At 36.7% G+C, this 21,276-nt stretch overlaps 1 protein-coding gene and 1 pseudogene across 3 annotated transcripts in view; both read left to right on the plus strand.

Annotated features, from left to right (window-relative positions):
* Positions 1-21,276, plus strand: part of PRKD1 (protein kinase D1) — a 333,945-nt gene that overhangs the window by 276,933 nt on the left and 35,736 nt on the right. For all 3 annotated transcript variants that reach the window (XM_067738790.1, XM_067738781.1, XM_067738800.1), the window contains 7 exons: positions 1,663-1,867; positions 6,022-6,145; positions 7,676-7,753; positions 10,491-10,770; positions 11,833-11,885; positions 14,382-14,454; positions 17,136-17,242. In XM_067738790.1, coding sequence (XP_067594891.1) covers positions 1,663-1,867; positions 6,022-6,145; positions 7,676-7,753; positions 10,491-10,770; positions 11,833-11,885; positions 14,382-14,454; positions 17,136-17,242 — 920 coding nt within the window. The remainder of the gene's footprint in view (positions 1-1,662; positions 1,868-6,021; positions 6,146-7,675; positions 7,754-10,490; positions 10,771-11,832; positions 11,886-14,381; positions 14,455-17,135; positions 17,243-21,276) is intronic.
* On the plus strand, positions 8,611-9,946 carry LOC137228442 (thioredoxin reductase-like selenoprotein T; annotated as a pseudogene).

The following is a 21,276-nucleotide window of genomic DNA, read 5'->3' on the forward strand; positions in this document are numbered from 1 at the left end:
CTCTGTCCTACTTTACTGTAAAAAAGCACCCATCATTGCGTTGTGATAAAGACCAGAGATTTTCTTGATTTTTACATGGTGAACCAGCTAGTACTGAAAACTTGGATATCCAGGATTTCTTCCCCAGCTCTCTTATTTTTCTACACCTATTCTAGTTCATTCAGAAGCATAGAAATTGTTGGAATGCCTCCCAGTTATAGCTATCAGTCTCATCCTCCATCCTTTTCATTCCCAGCATTGAGACAGAAGTTAACTTTTCTTCCCTGTCTGTCAAGGAAGGAAAGAATCACAGAAATTGACCTACCAGGAAATAGTTACAACTTTCTTCCTCCACCTGCTTACTATTCTCATTATGTATGTGCTTGTTAACCCGCATCTTTAATAATAATAAAAGGAACTTTAATTTAGACAATTAAAAACTACATATCCTTTTCTATATTGGGGAATATTCCTTTGGGAAAACTTTAATTGTATAAATTAAGATTGAAGGAATTCTAAGAAAAACGCTATGTCCTAAAGGAACAGCTCTCATTTTCTTCCCTGGTAGAATTCCTGATGGATTCTGACCAAAATATTTGACTTAGTGTCCCAGGCTGACTTTTTCCATAGATAGTAGACTGTGTTATATTTTCAGTCTGTTATCAGTTTACTGATTCCTCTGGGAAGAAAACTGGTGATAAAAGACTGGAGAAACAGGTTGAGTATTTCTGTTGCTAAAATCCTGAAGAACAAGTGATTATGTATGTTCTCCAACTTTCTTCTCTAGAAGAAGAGAAAGCTCTCTAGGAAAACATTCCCATAGTAGTTTCTGGCTTCAAGATGCATGAATTAGCTGCCAAACTCAAAAGCTTGGCAATCTTCCCGCTTTCTGTGGCATATGGTATTGATTTTGTTCAGGCCCAGGAAATGTCAATGTGTACTTGATAACTAGAACCAAAGGGAAACAGTGTAGTTTATGTTATGTTGATTAATTTGAAATTGCATTTTTCCATACAGTCAGAAAAATCTGGAAAAATGTGCATTTTCCAAGCTTGGCAGGCTAGGGTCTCTGATCAATCTGTTTTCTAACTTTAAAGTAAGTACTTTGCCTTAGTAAGTAATTATAATTTACTACATTACCATCAGCTATATAATGACAGGATTCAGTATTACTTCGAATATCAAATATCTTAGGCTTATGTGACCATATATTAGAATCCATGATTTTAAAAGTTACTGGAATATCAAGAATCAGTGACCTTGAGTGTTCTTGCATGTCAAAGTTTCCCACATCCTCCCATTTATTTCTTTTTCCCACCAGGGCTGTACTACTGAAATAAGATTCGTATCCTCTTCACTGGTGCCTGGTATCACTTTGCTTCCTAGCACTTTGTTTCTGTCTCACCCTTGGCTTCCTTCCAAGGCTTCCCATGACTTTTCATGCTTTTAGGCTTAGGGGCACAAAAAACGAGCATCTGCTCGTAAAATTATATATTCATCCTCTCATTCATTCAGGTGGCTATGAACTAAAATTTAAAAGGAAAGTGAAAGAAAAGAAAAATTCTTCACATAACTATATTTTTAGGGCTTCCAGTTGATTTGCTTTAAGATTGCCTAACTTTCTCTTAAGTCCTGGCTCCAGGATTCCAGGCTTATCTTCATGGGCACAAAACAATTTTTTAGATTTGCTTAGCCCTGGGGCAGAGTCTGATGTAGTCATGGAAGAAGGGAGCGATGACAATGACAGTGAAAGAAACAGTGGGCTCATGGATGACATGGAAGAGGCAATGGTCCAAGATGCTGAGATGGTCATGGCAGAGTGCCAGAACGACAGTGGGGAGATGCAGGATCCAGACCCAGACCACGAGGACTCCAACAGAACCATCAGGTGAGGGCTGCAACCCCAGCTTTGGCCAAACAGGGGAACCCCAAGTGGTATGTACTTTTTAAAGCTCTTTGATATTTTTATCTGTTATAAACTTAAAGTGTGCATTCACAGGCATACCTCGTCTTATTGCTTTATTGCACTTCAAAGGTATTCCGTTTTTTTTACAAATTGAAGGTTTGTGGCAACCTAGGGTAGTGCACATCTATCAGTGCCATTTTTTCCACAGCGTGTGCTCACTTTGTGTCTCTGTGTCACATTTTGATAATTCTTACAAGATTTCAAACTTTTTCCTTATTATTATATTAGTTAGGGTAACCTGTGTTTAGCAGTCTTTGAGGTTACTATTGTAATTGTTTTGGGACACCACAAACCATGGCCAGTATAATACAGTATACTTAATCGATAAATGGTGTGTGTGTTCTGACTGCCCCACCAACCAGCCGTTCTCCAGTCTCTCTCCACTTCCTCTGGCCTCTCTATTCCCTGAGATACAGCAATATTGAAATTAGGCCAGTTAATAAACCCTACAATGGCCTCTCAGTGTTCAAGTGAAAGGAAGAGTCACACGTCTCTCACTTTAAATAAAAAGCTGGCAATAAGTAAGATTAGTGAGGAAAGCATGTCGAAAGCTGAGATGGGCCAAAAGCTAGGCCTCTTGAGCTAAACAGTCAGCCAAGTTGTCATGCAAAGTAAAAGTTCTTCATAGAATTAAAAGTGCTACTTCAGCAAACACGTGAATAATAAGAAAGCAAAACAACATTATTGCTGAAGGAAAAAGTTTCAGTGGTCTTGATAGAAGGTCAAACCAGCCACAACATTTCCTTAAAGCAAAGCCTAATCCAGACCAAGATCCTAATTCTTTTCAAGTCTGTGAAAGCTGAGAAAGGTGAGGAAGCTGCAGGAGAAAAGTTTGAAGCTAGTAGAGATTGATTTACACGGCGTTTAAGGAAATAAGCCATCTCCATAGCATAAAAGTACAAGGGGGGGAAGCATTAAGTGCTGATATAGAAGCTTCAGCAAGTTACCAAAATATCTAGCTAAGATAATAAATGAGGGTGGCTACACTAAACATCACACTTGCAATGTAGATGAAACAGCCTTATATTGGAAGACAGTGTCATCTCGGACTTTCACAGCTAGAGAGAAGACGATGCCTGGCTTCAAAGCTTCAAAGGACAGGCTGACTTTGCAGCTGGTAACTTTTAAGTTGAAACCAATGCTCATTTACCATTCTGAAAATCTTAGGGCCCTTAAGAATTATGCCAAATCCACTCTACTTACGCTCTGTAGATGGAACAACAAAGCCTGGATGACAGCATATCTGTTTACAACATAGTTTACTGAATATTTTAAGTCCGCTGTTGAGACATATTGCTCAGAAAAAAATATTCCTTTCAAAATGCTACTGCTCACTGACAATGCACCTGGTCACCCAAGAGCTCTGACAGAGATGGACAGTGAAATTCATGTTGCTTTCATGCCTGCTAACACAACATCCATTTTTGCAGCCCATGGATCAAGGAGCAATTTCAACTTTCACGTCTTATTATTTAAGAGATACATTTTGTAAGGTTATCATTGCCATAGATAGATGGCTGTTCTTCTGATGGATCTGGGCAAAGTCAACTGAAAACCTTCTGGAAAGGATTCACCATTCAGATGCCATTAAGAACATTCATGATTAATGGGAAGAGGTCAAAATATCAACATTAACAGGAGTTTGGAAGAAGTTGTTTCCAAACCTCATGGATGACTTTGAGTGGTTCAAGACTGCGATGGAGAAAGTAACTGCTGATGTGGTGGAAATAGCATGAGAACTAAAATTAGAAGTGGAGTCTGAAGATGTGACTGCAATGTCATGATAAAACTTTAAGGGTTGAGCAGAGGAAGTGGTTTCCTGAGATGGAATCTACTCCTGGTGAAGATTCTGTGAAGTTTGTTGAAATGACAACAAAGGATTTAGGATATTACGTACATTTAGTTGATAAAGCAGTAGCAGGGTTTGAGAGTATTGACTCCAATTTTGAAAGAAGTTCTGTGGGTAAAATGCTATAAAACAGCATTGCGTGCTACAGGGAAATCATTCGTGAAAGGAAGAGTCAATCAATGCTGCAGACTTTATCGTTGTCCTATTTTAAGATATTGCCACAGTCATACCAGCCTTCAACCAACACCATCCACATCAGTCCACAGCCATCAACAACAAGGCAAGACTCTCCACCAGCAAAAAAATTATATCTCCCCTGAAGGCTGAGGTGATGGTTAGCATTTTTTAAAGCAATAAACTAATTTTTAATTAAGCTAGATACATTTTTTTTAAGCATAATGCTATTACACACTTAGTAGACCACAGTATAGTATAAACATAACATATATACACTGGGAAACCAAAAAAAATTCATGTGACTCGCTTTATTGCCATATTTGCTTTATCTCTGTGATCTGGAACCAAACCTGCAATATCTCCGAGGTATGTCTATAATTTGTTTATAAATGAGCTGTGTACTACGGAGGAGACTCCTAACTTTGGAATTAGGAGGTCGGGATTCCCTTGGAGAAATGTAGTTTGCGTCCTTTCCTGGTATTGCCTCATTCTTTGACCCATTTTCTTTTGCATGTGAGGGTTACACGTATGTGCAAATGACAAATTTACTACTAAGTTAATATTCATTCAAGGCTCATTGTGTAAGGGTAAGCTGGGACAAAGTGAGAGAGTGGCATGGACATATATACACTACCAAATGTAAAATAGATAGCTAGTGGGAAGCAACCGCATAGCACAGGGAGATCAGCTTGGTGCTTTGTGACCAGCTAGAGGGGTGGGATAGGGAGGGTGGGAGGGAGGGAGATGCAAGAGGGAAGAGATATGGGAACATATGTATATGTATAACTGATTCACTTTGTTATAAAGCAGAAACTAACACACCACTGTAAAGCAATTATACTTCAATAAAGACGTTAAAAAAAAAAAAGCTCATTGTGTGCACATACAGAGATCAGGGATCAACCTCAGCGGACACCATCTATTTTTATAGCTGGTCCCTATTACAGATATCACATACGTCTGGACCTTACTGTTCTTGATTTTATTTCAGAAGTGTGTGGAGTTTCATATTTGTCATCTAATTATCTGTACTTTTTGATTTGTAGATGATCCCCATTTTTTATATTAGTGGTCAGCACACTATGGCCCGAATCAGGCTGCTGTCTGTTTTGTAATAAAGTTTTATTGGAACATAGCCAGGCCCGTTCATAGCTATGGCTATGTCTGCTTTTGCACCACAATGACAAAGTTAAGTATTCTGCAAAGCCTGAAATATGTATTACCTGGCTCTTTACAAAAATAGTTTCCAAACCTCTGATTTATGTTATAAAGTGTATTCAAACTTTTGTGTCCATTTTACAAATACCATATTCATTGACTGACTGAAATTGTTCATGAGAGGAGAGCAATAAAATAATTGGATTTTATTCCATTCAATAGCATGAGAAATATTTTTTAACTACTGGAAAATATTAGTCTTATGACCCCACTGTCTTTCAAAGGTGTACATTTCTTTAGTATCAAAAGATTGGTGTGGGCAGGTGGGCCTGTGGTTGGGGGCAGTGAAGGAGAGAGGAAGACACAGAGACAGAAAAGACAGAGAAAGAAAGACATGAAGGATGGGCATAATTCCATGAGCAATAGTTGTTTAAAAGACAGTTTCAACAGCAGATTCTAATTTTTGTGAAATTATCCAGAGAGAGACTGAAATTCACAGTAACTGATATTATCTCTAAACGATTAATATTATGGCTGTAATATGTAGCAAGCAAGCATTCATGTGTGATTCTGAATACTGTGGCCTCAATACACTAAAACTGTAATCTACCCAATGTTCACCCCAAAACTGAGCACCATGCACTTCAACCTGAAAACCGAGGAGCTTATTATCCTCCCTCGGGATTGTTAAGGTGTACATATCAAGCGCCTATCACTCTTCAGAGTAATCCAGATTCTGAACTAGGGTACTCTGGCAGTACCGTTCACTAAAAATGGAATATGAAATTTTTTTTTGACTTTCACTTTGAAATAGCTGAAATAAGGTTTTATGCAGGAAAAGAAGATCTGTATCTAAAAACATTTCTCCCCTAAAATATTTTGACTTTTCAAGTCCATCAACAAGCAACAATATCCCACTCATGAGAGTAGTGCAGTCTGTCAAACACACGAAGAGGAAAAGCAGCACGGTGATGAAAGAAGGATGGATGGTCCACTACACCAGCAAGGACACACTGGTAAGATCCACAGCAAGAAATTTTCTCTTGTCTTGCGAGCTTTAATTAGAGGAGCTGCTGATGCCCTGTCAACACTGTGGGATGTCTGGCTTATGAGGAGCAAACCTCAGTGCAGGCAGGGCACCGGATTGGGGGAGCACATTCACAGTCACTGAGTGTCCCAAGTAGTTGAGCTAACAACTGAGTTAGAAAAAAGTGTAGACAGCAATCTCAGGGAAACAAACTCATTTCCCTCCATTACTTGAGATGATTTCCCAACAACTTGAATGTCTTGCCTGTCATTTTACAGGCTTGCTCTCAGAGCACTCCTCTGTGATTCAGGGTTTTTTTTTGAAACACTGCATTTTAGGGAGAGAAGAAACGATGATAACTATTATATACTTCTTAAATCCTTAGGTGTTCACTTAAAAACTGACCTATTCAGAAATACAGGAATCCTATATTTTATTAGATAAAAGACAACACATTTTAATTTTTTCATATAGTCTGAGTAGTTCATTACTTCTTATTTTCCTAATAGTTGATGAATGAGTTTGTGTGTAAGAGAGAAAAAAAATTGATGTATGTTTCAGTTAAGCTAATTGACATTTAGTGCTAAGCTTCTTTCTCAGCTATTGGTAGTGTTTTCCTCATCACCCCCTAGCTATAGGATTCCTATCATTTTTTTTAGATAAATGGACATCTATAACCTAATCACTCTAGCTATAATCTCAACCTTCTCTTCTGGAGGGAGATTTACATGACTTACTGTAGGACTCAACTGAATACTATCCAGTCCTTCCTAGACATGGTAAAATATTTGAAGCATATTTAGTGTATTTGACTGGTCTAAGATAGGTGTGGAAGAGACCAAGAATAGTATCAGGGCATTTTGGCCTAAAAAGAAGAAACACATACACACATACAGACACACAAGGACCTGATCACCAAATCATAGAAGTTTAGATCTGCAGTGAGCTTAAGAGAGAATTGAGTTATTGATGCACTCTCCTGGTGTTGTTAAGTTGATGCCATGGAGTCAACCTTGCCATCCTACAGAACATTCTTTAGTTCTGCTGTAACAGTCAGAGCTCTTCCATCTCTAATGGAAGCCAGAATACCTGGCTGGATCAGCATGGCATGCCTTATGTTCTAAGATAATAAGAATATATAAATATTGTATCTCCTGTTAAGCCTTTTTATTTTATTACAGCTACAAATCCACTTTTAGCTCTTCAAGCCATCAAATAAATTTTAAAATGGAGTTTTCTATTTACTATACATTCAGTAAGTGCCAGGCACCGCTTGGGTGCTAACACATCATCTCCTTTATTATTCATAACTCTCGGATGTAGACACAGAAACTCACCACACATTTGCTGAGTAGTCATCTTCTAGAGTCTTGAAATTGAGTGTCAGTCTTCCTGGTCCAAAGCCCGTGCACTTTCCACCATCGAGTCTGATGTCCCCAGTGGGAAAATGTTTTGATTTTTATCTATCTTGGATATTTTTTAAGTTTTTAAAAGATACTAAATCCAACTTCTGTTTCAGCGGAAACGGCACTATTGGAGATTGGATAGCAAATGTATTACCCTCTTTCAAAATGACACAGGAAGCAGGTACTACAAGGTAAGGGTGGCTCTTTCCTTGACTGAAGTTTCACACCCCCTCTTTCTTTCTCATGGGAGTGTAGAGTATCAGAAATACAAAATACATCCAACAGACATGACTCTTTTGGAGCTTGCTCCAAGGGATATTTTTTCTTCTCTGTAGTTTACACATTTGCGGGGAATCAGGTTGTGACCCCATGTTAGTCATCTGTGAATTTCAAATATCCCTGTGGAATGCTTCTGGCCCCATGTGATGGTGGGGCAGGAGGGGGAGGGGGAGAGAAGAAGCTTAACTGACTATTTTAGCAGAGATGTATGATTTAACTAGAAAACTCAAGGTCACAGAATATTAGCGAAAAGTAAATTCCTGAAATCTGTTCTATCCAACTTTCTTTGTTTTGTTTTGCATCTGTAGCCTTGCCGTACGTCACTGGGGGTTAAGAAACATTTTATGATTTCTCCATGTATTGTCAATATTCACAAGGAACACTTTCCTCTAGAAAAAGATTTGTCAGCTATTTTCATTCTGTCTCTCTACATGAAATAATACAGGTGTCATATAACGTTATCACCCAGTAAAACACGGTTCCAAAAGAAGTTCATACTGAAGACAGTATATACTTGCTCCTTCAAGATTAATGCAGGCTCAGGCAAAGTTGGTGTCGTTCTCCATGGCCCCTTTACACAGATCTAACAGAAAAAGGAGACCTCATTAACTTTTCAATTAAAAATTTGTTTTAAAAGTTATTATTTCTTAGTCACTCTGTACCTCCTGGAAGACAGTGTGGTGATTAATTTTTTTAGTTATCTATATTGTCTTAAAAGCAACTACTTTTTAGAGTCTGAGGGCGGCCGAAATGGCTGGCTTGTTTTAAGATGAGGCTTCTGCTACTTCTCCTGGTGGCGGCGTCAGCAGTGGTCCAGAGCTGTGCCTTGGCCAACCTGGGAGGCGTGCCTGGCAAGAGATTAAAGATGCAGTACGCCACGGGGCCGCTGCTCAAGTTTGAGATTTGTGTTTCCTGAGGTTATAGGTGGGTGTTTTAGGAGTACACGCGGATTGTTAGCTAGCGGTACCCAGGCATTCTCATTGAAGGAGAGAATTACCTCCCTCAACCAATATATAGACACATAGCATCTTTCCTGTCGGTCTTCAAGCTAGCCTAGTAATTAGGCTTAATAATTGTTGGCAAGGATCCTTTTGCCTTGTTTGGCATGCAGGCTCCTAGCATCTGGCAGTGAGGCCAAGAAAATAAGGTCTCTGCATGCATGATGGTCTTCTTCTTGAGCAACATGATTGAGAACCAGTGTATGTTAACAGGTGCATTTGAGATAACTTTGAATGATGTACCTGTGTGGTCTAAGCTGGAATCTGGTCACCTTCCATCCATGCAACAGCTTGTTCAAATTCTTGACAATGAAATGAAGTTCAATGTGCATATGGATTCAATCCCACACCATCGATCATAGCCCCACCTATCAGCACTGAATACCCTTTTACATTAAGGGATTTTTGCAAGAGCAGCATGAGTGACATTGTGAAGACCTGTACTAAAGACAGCAAGCCGTTAGTACAGACCAGATGCTTTCTTGGCAGGCTCGTTGTACCTCTTGGAAAACCTCAACACAAGGCAGTTTTTCAGTGCTGGCACATTTTGGGATTCTGCACATTCGTGGAGTGCAATAATACTGTATAGTTTTTGTTTTTTTTTTCTTCCCCAAGTCCACTCGGTTAATAGTTTTTTTAAAAAATGCAGACATTACTACTTGTACTTCTTTTTCTCTCGGTCATATTTGAAAAAGTAGAAAACTGAGTTGCAATTTGATTTTTTTTTTCAAAGATGTCTGTTAAGTCTTGTGATTTTATATTAATTTTCCTTTTTTATAGGTTAAAATTGATCTTTTCAGGACTAGAGCTGAAGTTCCCAAATACTTTATAAGAGTTTATCAGACATCTCTAATTTGCTCGTGTCCAATTTATATAGTTTTCAAAATACTGCAGATTGTGAACAGCACATTATATAAGATTATGGGGGGAAATCCTATATCCAGAGTACTGTACAAATTTGTGTATGTGTGTGTGCGCGTGTGGGATTACCAGAGAGCTACTAAAAGACCAACCACTTTTTAAATCCTGTTAATGTAGTTCAAGGGTCCTGCCTTGACTGTCAATTTAATGAGTTGATTAGCTGGGCTTTTATACTTAACTCAATAAAAAACTAAGCAGATGTAAGTTCAAAACAAAACAAAACAAACAAAAAGCAACTACTCTTAAAACCACTGTCTGTGGTTTTTCTCATTAAAACTATTCATGTGGCTATATTATTATATTAACATCTATCAAATCAAATTGTATGATTCATTTTCAGTGCCTTAAAGAATAGTTGAAATTTAAAAACAGCTGCACATACCCAAAGGCATTTCAAAAGGGTCGTGATTTTACCTCACCGTTATAAAAATTATCATTTACATTCCAAGTCTTAGATCTTGATGCAGATTCAAAATTATTATTCTTATTCATACTTATTCTTACCACATGAACATAGTAAAAAAGTCACTTGCATTTTTCTGTAGAAAGGAGATGATAACTTTTCCCCTACTAAAGATATTTCTGTATTTTTCTTAGTCATATTCTGTGTCTTACTAAACCATTTGATGGCTGATTGTAATGCCATTTCTCACATGTCCCTGGCATGAATTTTATTTGAAAGTTTACATAGTTTTGATAAACTGCGTTTAACACACTCTTTCTTCCACAGGAAATTCCTTTATCAGAAATTTTATCTCTGGAACCAGTAAAACCATCAGCTTTAATCCCTAACGGGGCCAATCCTCACTGTTTTGAGATCACTACAGCAAACGTCGTGTATTATGTGGGAGAAAATGTGGTCAATCCCTCCAGCCCACCACCAAGTAGCAGTGTCGTCACCAGTGGCATTGGTGCAGACGTGGCCAGGATGTGGGAGATGGCGATCCGGCATGCCCTCATGCCCGTTATCCCCAAGGGTTCCTCCGTGGGTTCAGGAACCAATGTGCACAGTGAGTCTGCTAGTTTTCTGACTATCTTTAGAACAGGTGAAGAGAGACTCTTTGGGGATGATTTATTTTATTGGCGAACATAGGGTCTCCAAATAAAAGCTGCTGCTACACATACTAAGGTATGTCATTCATTAAATGATCCTATTTTATTTTTCATTTTACATTAAAATTCTGAACAAATGCATGTCAACCCAATATATTAGGCAATAGCAGAAACCTAGAGCTGTTGGTCATAAAAGAAGAACTAATCTAGTCAGCTTGAGCTTGACCTGGAATGCCGGTCTTGCCATTTGCAAATGTGAGTTAACATATGTCCTCAAAACCACCTAATATGCTATTCCGGGCAGGACGCTTAGTGTGCAGAGTACCTGGAAGCTCTTGATCATTTTATCCCAGGAAGAAACCTCTGTTCATTGTAGAATGAGATAAATTTTACCAAAATGCAAACAGGATCAAGTATTGAGGATGAATTTCTAAAAGATATTTTAGAGGAGTATCTATTTAAAATGCAACTTAAAATCTTATAATGGCTATTAATAATGAAGCCTATGGCAAAAAGCCCTCTGTTTTCACATCACAGTGTGTTATCTAATGATCTATCACAACTTTTTAATTGATCTCTACAACCAATATACGTATTAATAGAATATATATGCCTAGTTGGGTGCTAAGCATTTTATGTGAGGTCTCTATTTTAATGCCTAAAATAACCCCAATAGTTGGATGTTAATGGTTAGCCTGTTTTACAGGTGAGGGAATCAGGCCCTAGAGACATTAAGTTGTCTCAGCTTGTACCAGAGTTACGACATGGCACACCAGTATTTGAACCCAAGTCTTTACGACTCCTAACTCTAAACTGACAAAATATTATTTTTCAAAGCCAAGTACAGAGTAAATCTGTAACTGTAAAAGGAAAGAAACATTCTAATAGACATTTTTGTAGAAAAGTCTAATCATTATGGTTTTAAAACAGCCCTGCAGCTTGATTAATAAGCATGTATTTACTTGTTTTGCTATTATCTCTCTTACTTATTTTGTGTATTTTTGAACATGTATTTCCAGGAGATATTTCTCTGAGTATTTCGGTATCAAATTCCCAGATTCAAGAAAATGTGGTGAGTGTGTACCTACTAATATAAAACTTGCTACTGTGATCCTTTATTTGAAAATAAGAGCATCATAAAGTACATTTTTATTGATCTGAAATTTTAATTTTTTAGTGTTTTCTAGAAAATAAAATAGGGTCCTTTTGGATGTTTTTCTTCTATAAAATTTTAGAAACATTACATTGTATCAATTCTCTTAGTGATTTTCTATCATCTGTTCTGCAGGGTGGAAAGTTAAATACCTACTTTTCATCTCAGATAAACAATTATCATGCAGTGCCTGATTTTTCACGTGTTTGCGCATCTTGGTACTGGAATTTTAAATGGTTGATACTATGTAATACCAGATAAAATGAAATAAATTATTTGAGTTGCATGAATAGCTTAAACATGTCCTATTCTCATTCCTTGATTGCTACCCAGAAGTGCTGTCGTATGACAAGGAGCTGCATATACTCTTACAATCACTTGTACTTAACAAGGAGACCTCAGAAAGCTGCATAAATCAGATTTTATGGAGCCACATTCTAGCACCCTAGTCAGCTGTGCCACATAACTCCATCCTTTCAGCTCAGTTTTTGAAAATTGTAGATCATACATATTATGAAATAATTTACACTCTGTCATATGTTTGCTTCTTTTGGTTATACTTTGTCACTGTGGCAAGCAGCCCAAAAGTAATAAGGCCTTTCCTACCTCATCCTGTGACTCGATCTTTCCCTCTATTTTGACTGCTATACCTGTCACCAAAAGGAAAAAGTTTGTAGCCTTACACTGATCTGAGTCTATTTTTTAAAGAATAAACTCCATGAAACTCGATTCATCACTAGCATAGCTTTGCAACCTTTGCTAAATTGGCATAAAGTAAACTGAAAACCAAATATGATTGAGAGAATTAGGGAAACTTTGTAATGAAAATTAGACATATTCTTGTTCTGTCAATCATGAGCTAGATTTCTAAAGACCTGAAGGTTCCTGTTGTTCTTGCTTAGCCAGAGAAGACTTTGGGAAATACTGATCTACCTATAAGCCTCTTAGGAAATTCTAGATTCCTGTGGGGTTCTTCCACCCTGTTTGGCTGAAAATTCTGGGTGGCCATTGAGCTATCAGAGAAAGATGGAGTAGTAGTTTGGACTCAGAATACTGGAGTAGTATTAATTCATTTTCTTGTCTTCAGACAACCTTGAACTCTGAACCATGGATACTCTGAAGGGATCACAGGATAGAGAGAACTTGTAGTTGTTTTCTGGGGGGAAGGACAAAGGGAAAGGATAGCAATGTATGGAATATGCAGAGGGTAGGATGTGATGTAAAAGGACTTTTATTTTTGTTTTTTTAAAAATTTATTTATTTTTGGCTGCGTTTGGTCTTCGTTGCTGCACGTGGGCTTTTCTCTAGTTGTGGCGAGCGGGAGCTCCTCTTCGTTGCAGTGCGCGGGCTTCTCATTGCAGTGGCTTCTCTTGTCGCAGAGCACAGGCTCTAGGCACGCGGGCTTCAGTAGTTGTGACACACAGCCTCAGTAGTTGTGGCTCGCGGGCTCTAAAGTGCAGGCTCAGTAGTTGTGGTGCACAAGCTTAGTTGCTCCGCGGCATGTGGGATCTTCCCAGACCAGGGCTCGAACCCATGTCCCCTGCATTGGCAGGCGGATCCTTAACCAGTGCACCACCAAGGAAGTCCAGGACTTTTATTTTTGAAAGGACAAAGAGTACAAGAGTGGAGGATAGGCAGAAAATTCCATAGGATGTCATAGGAATACTGAAAGTGAAAAAGTATTACATTGTGCTTTCATGAGTGTGGTCATCAAAATCACAGACTAAGCATAGTCATCTAAAACAGAATGCTTTACTTAGCAATTATTATTTCAAAGAGGAAAGAGTAGACATTTGGAGACTTGTTAACCTCCAGAAGTGGTAAAGGTAGAAGAGTGTGGTTGCCTCACAGATGAGAATTTCATTGTGGATTGTCATCTTTTTGTGGTGTCTCTGGCTCACTCACAGGGATTCAGCCCCCTCTTCCTTCAGTTTAAATTCATGTGGATGTGGATGATTGATAAAGAGGCAGCCACAGCATTTTAGCCATAAAGAATGAAATGGTTGGAATCAGGACTCACACAGACATATGCTTGGGAACCATGATTATTTAATGTGAGATTTCTAAATAACGATTGCAATAAGCAAATCACTTTTTGAATACTGACATTATGTATGTAAATGACATAGAGTTTTAAGTCTTTTTTCTCTCTAATGAAACCTATATAATTGAACATTGGAAAATTTCTGCTGCTTAAGATTAGAATAGTTGTCCAACATTACAGTATTACATTAAATTGAAGAGTGGGTTTTTAATATAGTTATATTGTAGATTTCATCTAGCATTTAAATTTTAATTGTTTATGTTTAAAATATTTATCAGTGTTAATGATATATTTAATAAAATTATAGAGTTTATTAGGACTAATCTTTTGTTCCACTTCATGTTTGTTTTTCTCTGGACTTGCACCTATAGGACATCAGCACAGTTTATCAGATTTTTCCTGATGAGGTACTGGGTTCTGGGCAGTTTGGAATTGTTTATGGAGGTAGGTTAATTCACTAAGTATTTTTATTAATTTAAAGTTTTAGCATTTTTGTTTAGAAAAGTAATATCTCCGAGAAAAATATAAAGGACCTATATGTAGATACGTTTTTATGTATGTCTCTCTGTGTTTGACCTCTTTAGAAATTTCTCTTGAGGTAGTCACTAAATGGAAATTTGGTACCTTTCTGTTTTGAAAGAGAAATTTTTCTACTACTAAATATCAACAAACTTTTGCTTAAATATCAACAAACTCTATACACTATACTGGTTAAATATTGGTTTATTTAGACAAAATATTGAGAAACAAGGCAGCTGTAATCATAAAGATTCCTTTTCCTCTTAGCATATTTGATCAGAATGCTATAGAAGTCCATTCAAAAATTCTTTAATTCTAACATCTTTAATAATATTATGTATTTTGGTAAGGTTTGCATTTTTTACATTTTTGAAGTAAAATACTGAATTTTTACCTTTTTCTTATTGTCAAGCTATTTGGTGAATTTAGTTAAAACTTCTGCTGTTTTTGATTCTAGCCAGTTTAATGATATTTTTCAAGTCTTTAAGAAAAATTTAATATCAATGTTTCACCTGCCCTATAAAATGACATCATAACTTTCATTTCCTTAATATAATCAGTAACAGATTATCTTTTTTTGGTGAGGTTAGGGTGCTCTGAAATAATCACAATGTCTCATTCAATATTATTTATCATAGTATAATATTGTGCTTTTTATTTAAAAGCTAATTAAATTCTACTCTAAAAGTAATTTGGATTCTTAACAAAATGCACAGATTTTTTTTTTGATAGAAAATCTATCAAGTCAGCAACCATTGTGCTTTTTGTTAAGGCATAACTATATAATAGAGGAGACCAAGTACTACATAGAAAATTCTTCTGTGGTGTAATAATTGCATGCAAAGAAATCATGGTATATAAAGAATAGTAAATATACATAACTGCATATAGTGTGGAGGTGAAACAGGGATAAGAAATGAGGTTAGAGAAACCAGCAGGTGCCAGGTAATTTGTAACATCCAACAGTGAAGGAGCAGGCATGGGAAGAGGCCTCCGTAAGCTGTGACAAAGTGAGAGAGTGGCATGGACATATATACACTACCAAACGTAAAATAGATAGCTAGTGGGAAGCAGCCACATAGCACAGGGAGATCAACTCAGTGGTTTGTGACCACCTAGAGGGGTGGGATAGGGAGGGTGGGAGGGAGGGAGATGCAAGAGGGAAGAGATATGGGAACATATGTATATGTATAACTGATTCACTTTGTTATACAGCAGAAACTAACACACCATTGTAGAGCAATTATACTCCAATAAAGATGTTAAAAAAAAAAAAATGTTACGGCTGGACACATGGGATGAGGCAGATAAGAACAGTTACAGAAGAGAGGTCAGTTGCCATAGTGACAGAAGCATAGAGACAAAAGAAGCTGCAACCTTGAAGACAGTAGATGCAATAAAAGTCTGCATTGGAATAGAGATTGCAGCGAGTCAAAGAGTTAAAAAGTGATGTGAAGAAAGTAGAGAACATGAAAGCAAGACAATAGTTTTGTCAGTTGGGAAGGGAAGTATTCTGGAAGGAGTTGGAAGGAATAGTGAAAGTGGGATGTAGGGGAAAGGAATGCTAGATTTACACCAAATGTAGAAATAATGGAATTTCAAGTTAGTTTGTATGTGACCAAAAAAATGAATAATTAGGTTCATTTTCAAATTCAATTAGCATTCCCATATTCTATGCCTTCTATAATCTAGTAGTGTAGGAGTTAAAAGCTTGAGGGTACCCTGTGATTCCCTAGAAAACTTGTGAGAATTAAATGGGATGTGATGTACATAAAGGGACTGTCAGGTGATGACAATGATGATGATGATGATAATTCATATTTTTGAGTGTGTATAGTTATCTGGGCACTCTGTGTACTGTACGTATCTTATTACACCTAATTCTCACGACAGCACTACCATTGAAGATGAGAAGCTCAGAAAGCTTAAGTGATTTGCTCAAGGTCATGAAGCTAATAAGGGACAGAGCCAAGACTTTCGTTTGTTCCATTATAACATACATTCGTTTTTTAGGACTTTAAAATTATACTTTTGTGTGTGTGTGTGTGTGGTACGCGGGCCTCACCATTGTGGCCTCTCCCGTTGCGGAGCACAGGCTCCGGACGCGCAGGCTCAGCGGCCATGGCTCACGGGCCCAGCCGCTCTGCGGCATGTGGGATCTTCCCGGACCGGGGCACAAACCCGTGTCCCCTGCATCGGCAGGCAGACTCTCAACCACTGCGCCACCAGGGAAGCCCTAAAATTATACTTTCTTAAGGAGAGGACTTTTGCCTGTGGTATGAATATTTTCTATATCAAGTAGCTCAACATCCTGTTTCTAAAACATATATTTTACAAGAAAATATCAGGCTGTTCATGCAAATAGCTTTTAATGTCCTAATTCTTTTGTGTTCTAAATTGTAGCTAATTTTATAGTGCATATTTGATGTAGAAAATGAAGCTAAGAAGTGAAATCTTTATGGATATAAGTCGGTGCTCATCAGAAATGTTAATTTATTCAGTAAAGCATTTTTATAATTCCAAACGGTTTTTATAAATTCTGGTATTCTTTAATAGAGATGATATATAATAAGATTATGCTAATATTTCTCTTTTTTATTTTAAAGGAAAACATCGTAAAACAGGAAGAGATGTAGCTATTAAGATCATTGACAAGTTAAGATTTCCAACAAAACAAGAAAGCCAACTTCGTAATGAGGTTGCAATTCTTCAGGTACTTTTTTGTTTTTTATGTAGGGGCTATAAAATGTCCCCTCAACTTCTGCAAAACAAAGAAAAGTTATCCAAATATCTGTGGCATAGATATTTAGGAACATTTTTAAATAACTGAAAAGGCAGATCAAGCATCAAACTGCAGCCTGTGTAGTATCTTTCCTGAGTCTAGGCAGCGTTTTTTTATTTTTCTTATGTACTTACTTCTAGGTTTTAATGTATTATTAATTCTCATTAAATGGGTAATGTTTCAGCATTTGCTCATAGTGGGCACGCTGAGACCATTTTGTTTTACATTATCAATGAACTTGCCTTCATAAACATTCCTCCTTTATGCTGTGATAATTATATGAATTGAGTACGTAGCTGTCAGCATATCAGGTAAAAGAGTAATACATGTCCGAGAATACATGATCTTGATCTTATTAATGTCCTCTTTGTGTCTCACTGTAAGCCTTTTATTTAATATTGAGACTGTTCCTTAACTCTTCTCATTTTTAAAGCCAGTCCCTTTTTAAAGCTAGAATTTGTTAATAAAAGGTATTATGTGATATATATAATTTCTATAACTATTAAAACTTCTTCTGCAGATCAAAAGGAAATGGAGCAGTTGTTTGCTAAATGTGGTCAACCTAGCTATCTAGTCTAGACAAATTAGACCATTGAAAGTGCTCATTTTTATATAACTTCCATAATTCTCTACTTGTCATGCAAGCTGATCATAGTTTCTAATTTTTAGTTTTATTGAATAATTTTCATTTGAACATTGCTAGCAAAGCAAAACAGATTACGTTTCTTCATTTATTGTTTCATGTAACTGCTATTTATTGAGTTTATACAATAAAATGTTGAAAAAGATATGATTTCTGCCCTAAAGGAGCTCATGTATACAGACAACTGAAAATAATTGCTGCTGTACATAAAAAATGACATAAACTTTTCTGGGACTCATATTTTCTAAAGATGGTGTTCTTGTGCCTTTGGACAGCTAATGTAACACAGAGAACTACCACAGTGTTCTCTGCTTTCTTGGAAGAAGATAACTACAGATCTTAAGCTGACAATTCATAGATTCATAGCTTAGTCCTTGCTAATCAGATTCTTTTTTTTTTATTATTATTCTTAATTTGGCCACATTGAGCTGCAAATGACATCTTTCCACACTTGGACCCTGCTGTCCTGGTCTCCACCCTCACATAGTGTCCTGAAGGCAGACTCCTTTGCAGCTTGCCACAGTTGGCATAAGGATAAGACATTTATCCTTCCTTTCAGGACATAAGAGGAGTTTCCCGGTTAACATGGATGGTTATATCTTTCTACATTTTATTGCAGCTGCAGAGGAAGGTCTAATTTTCTGTGTATAGCCCTTTAATTGGCTTTCCTGAGCCTGTCAACACATTATCAGCTGCTGACTCTGTAGTAAGGTAGAAAAATAAAATACACCATAAACCGACTCCATCACCTTTGCAGAAGAGTAGCTGCAATCAACAACTGAGATGCAGTAAACATACATTTGGCAAAAATTCCATTGTAATGTGAAAAAAGAGTTTGCTTAGGTTGAAAGTCAAATTCTGCCCCTTGAGCATATGAAGCGTTTGAGCAGCTCTTATATTATGGCCTGAAATCTCAAGAATCCTCATCACTTATCACTCGTCCCCATTGTCCCCAACCATATTTCACTTGCTTCATCAAACTCATATTTATTGAGTACATATCATGAGCTAAGCACTGTTCCAGGTTCAGTGGATACAGTGGGGACAAAAACACACAAGTCCTTCCTGTCACGAGGCTTTAAATTGTATTACTCAGGCTTACTTCTAGTCTGATGTTTGCAACATACTTACGTGTAGAATTTTTAATTACAAAACCTGTATAAGGAGTCTTATTAAGGCTTGGCATAAATATATGAGGTTCAGGAGTTCATACTTTATCAAAAGTTGACATTTGTTTCAAACTTGTTCCTCAAAAATTACTCTGACCTATGTCCTCTTTTTCCCATGGTACTTATCATCTTCTAGCCTATTACAGAATTTCATTTATTATATTTGCTGTGGGTTTCTTTCCCCATCCCCTACCCCAGCCCCTCCACTGGAATATATACATTTCAGGAGGGAGGATATTGTTGTTTTGTTGTATCCCAAACACCAGAGACTGTTCCTGACAAACATTAGGTATTTAGCAAATATTTGTTGAATGAATGTTTGTTGAATTAAAATTGTACAGAGACATCCTTCTGTCACATAAGAAGACATATTGCTACATAGTATCCAACCAGGTAGCAAAAGTCCAGACTCTATTTTCTATTAATGGTTAATTGGTTAGTTAAGAAGGATCGTGTGTGTTTTGTTCTTTGAAATCCCTCATTCCCCTGTTTTATATTGCTTCTCAAAAGAAAGAACTCATTTTTTGAACCTGAAAAGACAAAATGGTAATGAGGCAAGCGATAAGGGAAGGGTTCTGACTCACTAAGTGATATGTTCAGGGAAAGTGCCATGATTGAAATCAGCTGAATGGTGGGGAGTGTTTTCTTTTACTAATCTTGAGGAACAGAATTCTGTCCCTCTGGATATAAAAGTGATACCCAGAAGCATTTGGTATTCTCTGCCCTGTGGTCTGTAGCTTATGAAAGCTGTTTTCCTGGCTTATGGTTATACCTGGAGTCTGACAAGTTCTGCCCCAACCCTTTCCTCTTTCTGATTCTCCAGAGGGGATCAAGTGGGCCGAAATGGCTGATGGGAGAAAATTCCCCTCATGCAGTTCCGTTAGTCCTCTGGTCGAATTTTGATTTGTTTCTGTTTTTGTAAAAAAAAAAAAAAAAAAAAAAAAAAAGCACCTTAGCTTATAGAAAACTTCAAAGTTGTATAAATGCAGAATGTGTAAAAAAGTAGACTTCTTTTTCTATTTCATCTTCTTTACATAACCTATGTGAAGGCTTTCCAAAGTCTGATTCAGTCATTGGAAAACCAAGCTCTTTAGATATCTTTGAATAGTTGGAAAATTAAGGCAAGTGTTAATCTTTTGGCATAGTTATCCCTTATTTATATCTTTTCGAGTAGCTATTTTCATTATCTCTAAATGCTTCATTATTATTATTATGTTTCAGAAGAATGTTAATTAATGTAGACGTTAAACTTGGTTCAAAAATTCCCAGAAGATCCTATTTATATTGTTATTTTAAAAGTTGTATCTTGATTTTTAAAAAGGTAAATTTGAAATTACTGTTTTTTCTATTCATGTCAACAAAATAAGAATAAAAAGATAGTTTACTATTATTAAGGGTGTCACAGAAAACTGACTTTTACAAGGAGGTGCAATTACATCTTGTAAGGCTTAGAAACTTAAAATCTAAAATAAGTGATGTGGGCGTGATATATTTAATATAATTTATCAACACAGGCTTGTTTGGTCTAAATTAATTTTTATTTTCTAACATAGTATCACAATGCATAAAAAGCTTTAGGATAATACTTAATTGATTTACTATTATTTTTAATTGATTTACTATTATTGAATATAATATATGAATGAATATTATATTCTATCTGATTTGAATATAAATCTATATATTCAATTGATTTACTATTTTGAATTTAATTCTAATTGATTTACTATTATTTTTCTTCTTTATCTTAAATATCAACTTATTTATCTAAGGAACAATACTAGAGCTTCTGTTTATAATACAGTATATTAAAGCATTTTGGAATTGTAAAGATGCTGAATACAAAATGTAGGAAACAATATGTAAGAATTTTACAGGCCATCAATTCAGTGTATCCCCTTGCACTTATCTCCTGAAATTCCCCCCATCATTCTTATTTCTCTGTTGTGTGGAAGTCCCTTTCCCATTTTAACTTTAAAACAAAATAACAGCAATAACAAACTGTGAGCTCGATATGTCTGCCACCTCTCATAACTGCAGCAGGTTTTATATTGCCACACTTCAGATTTCTGCTCTATGCCAGTTTCCATTCTTATTCATAAATTCCTTTCTTTGATTTACACACTTTTCTTAAAATACAAGGCCCTTTGGTC

The sequence above is a fragment of the Pseudorca crassidens genome, chromosome 1 (assembly GCF_039906515.1).
Source record: "Pseudorca crassidens isolate mPseCra1 chromosome 1, mPseCra1.hap1, whole genome shotgun sequence".
NCBI classification, from domain to species: Eukaryota; Metazoa; Chordata; class Mammalia; order Artiodactyla; family Delphinidae; genus Pseudorca; species Pseudorca crassidens.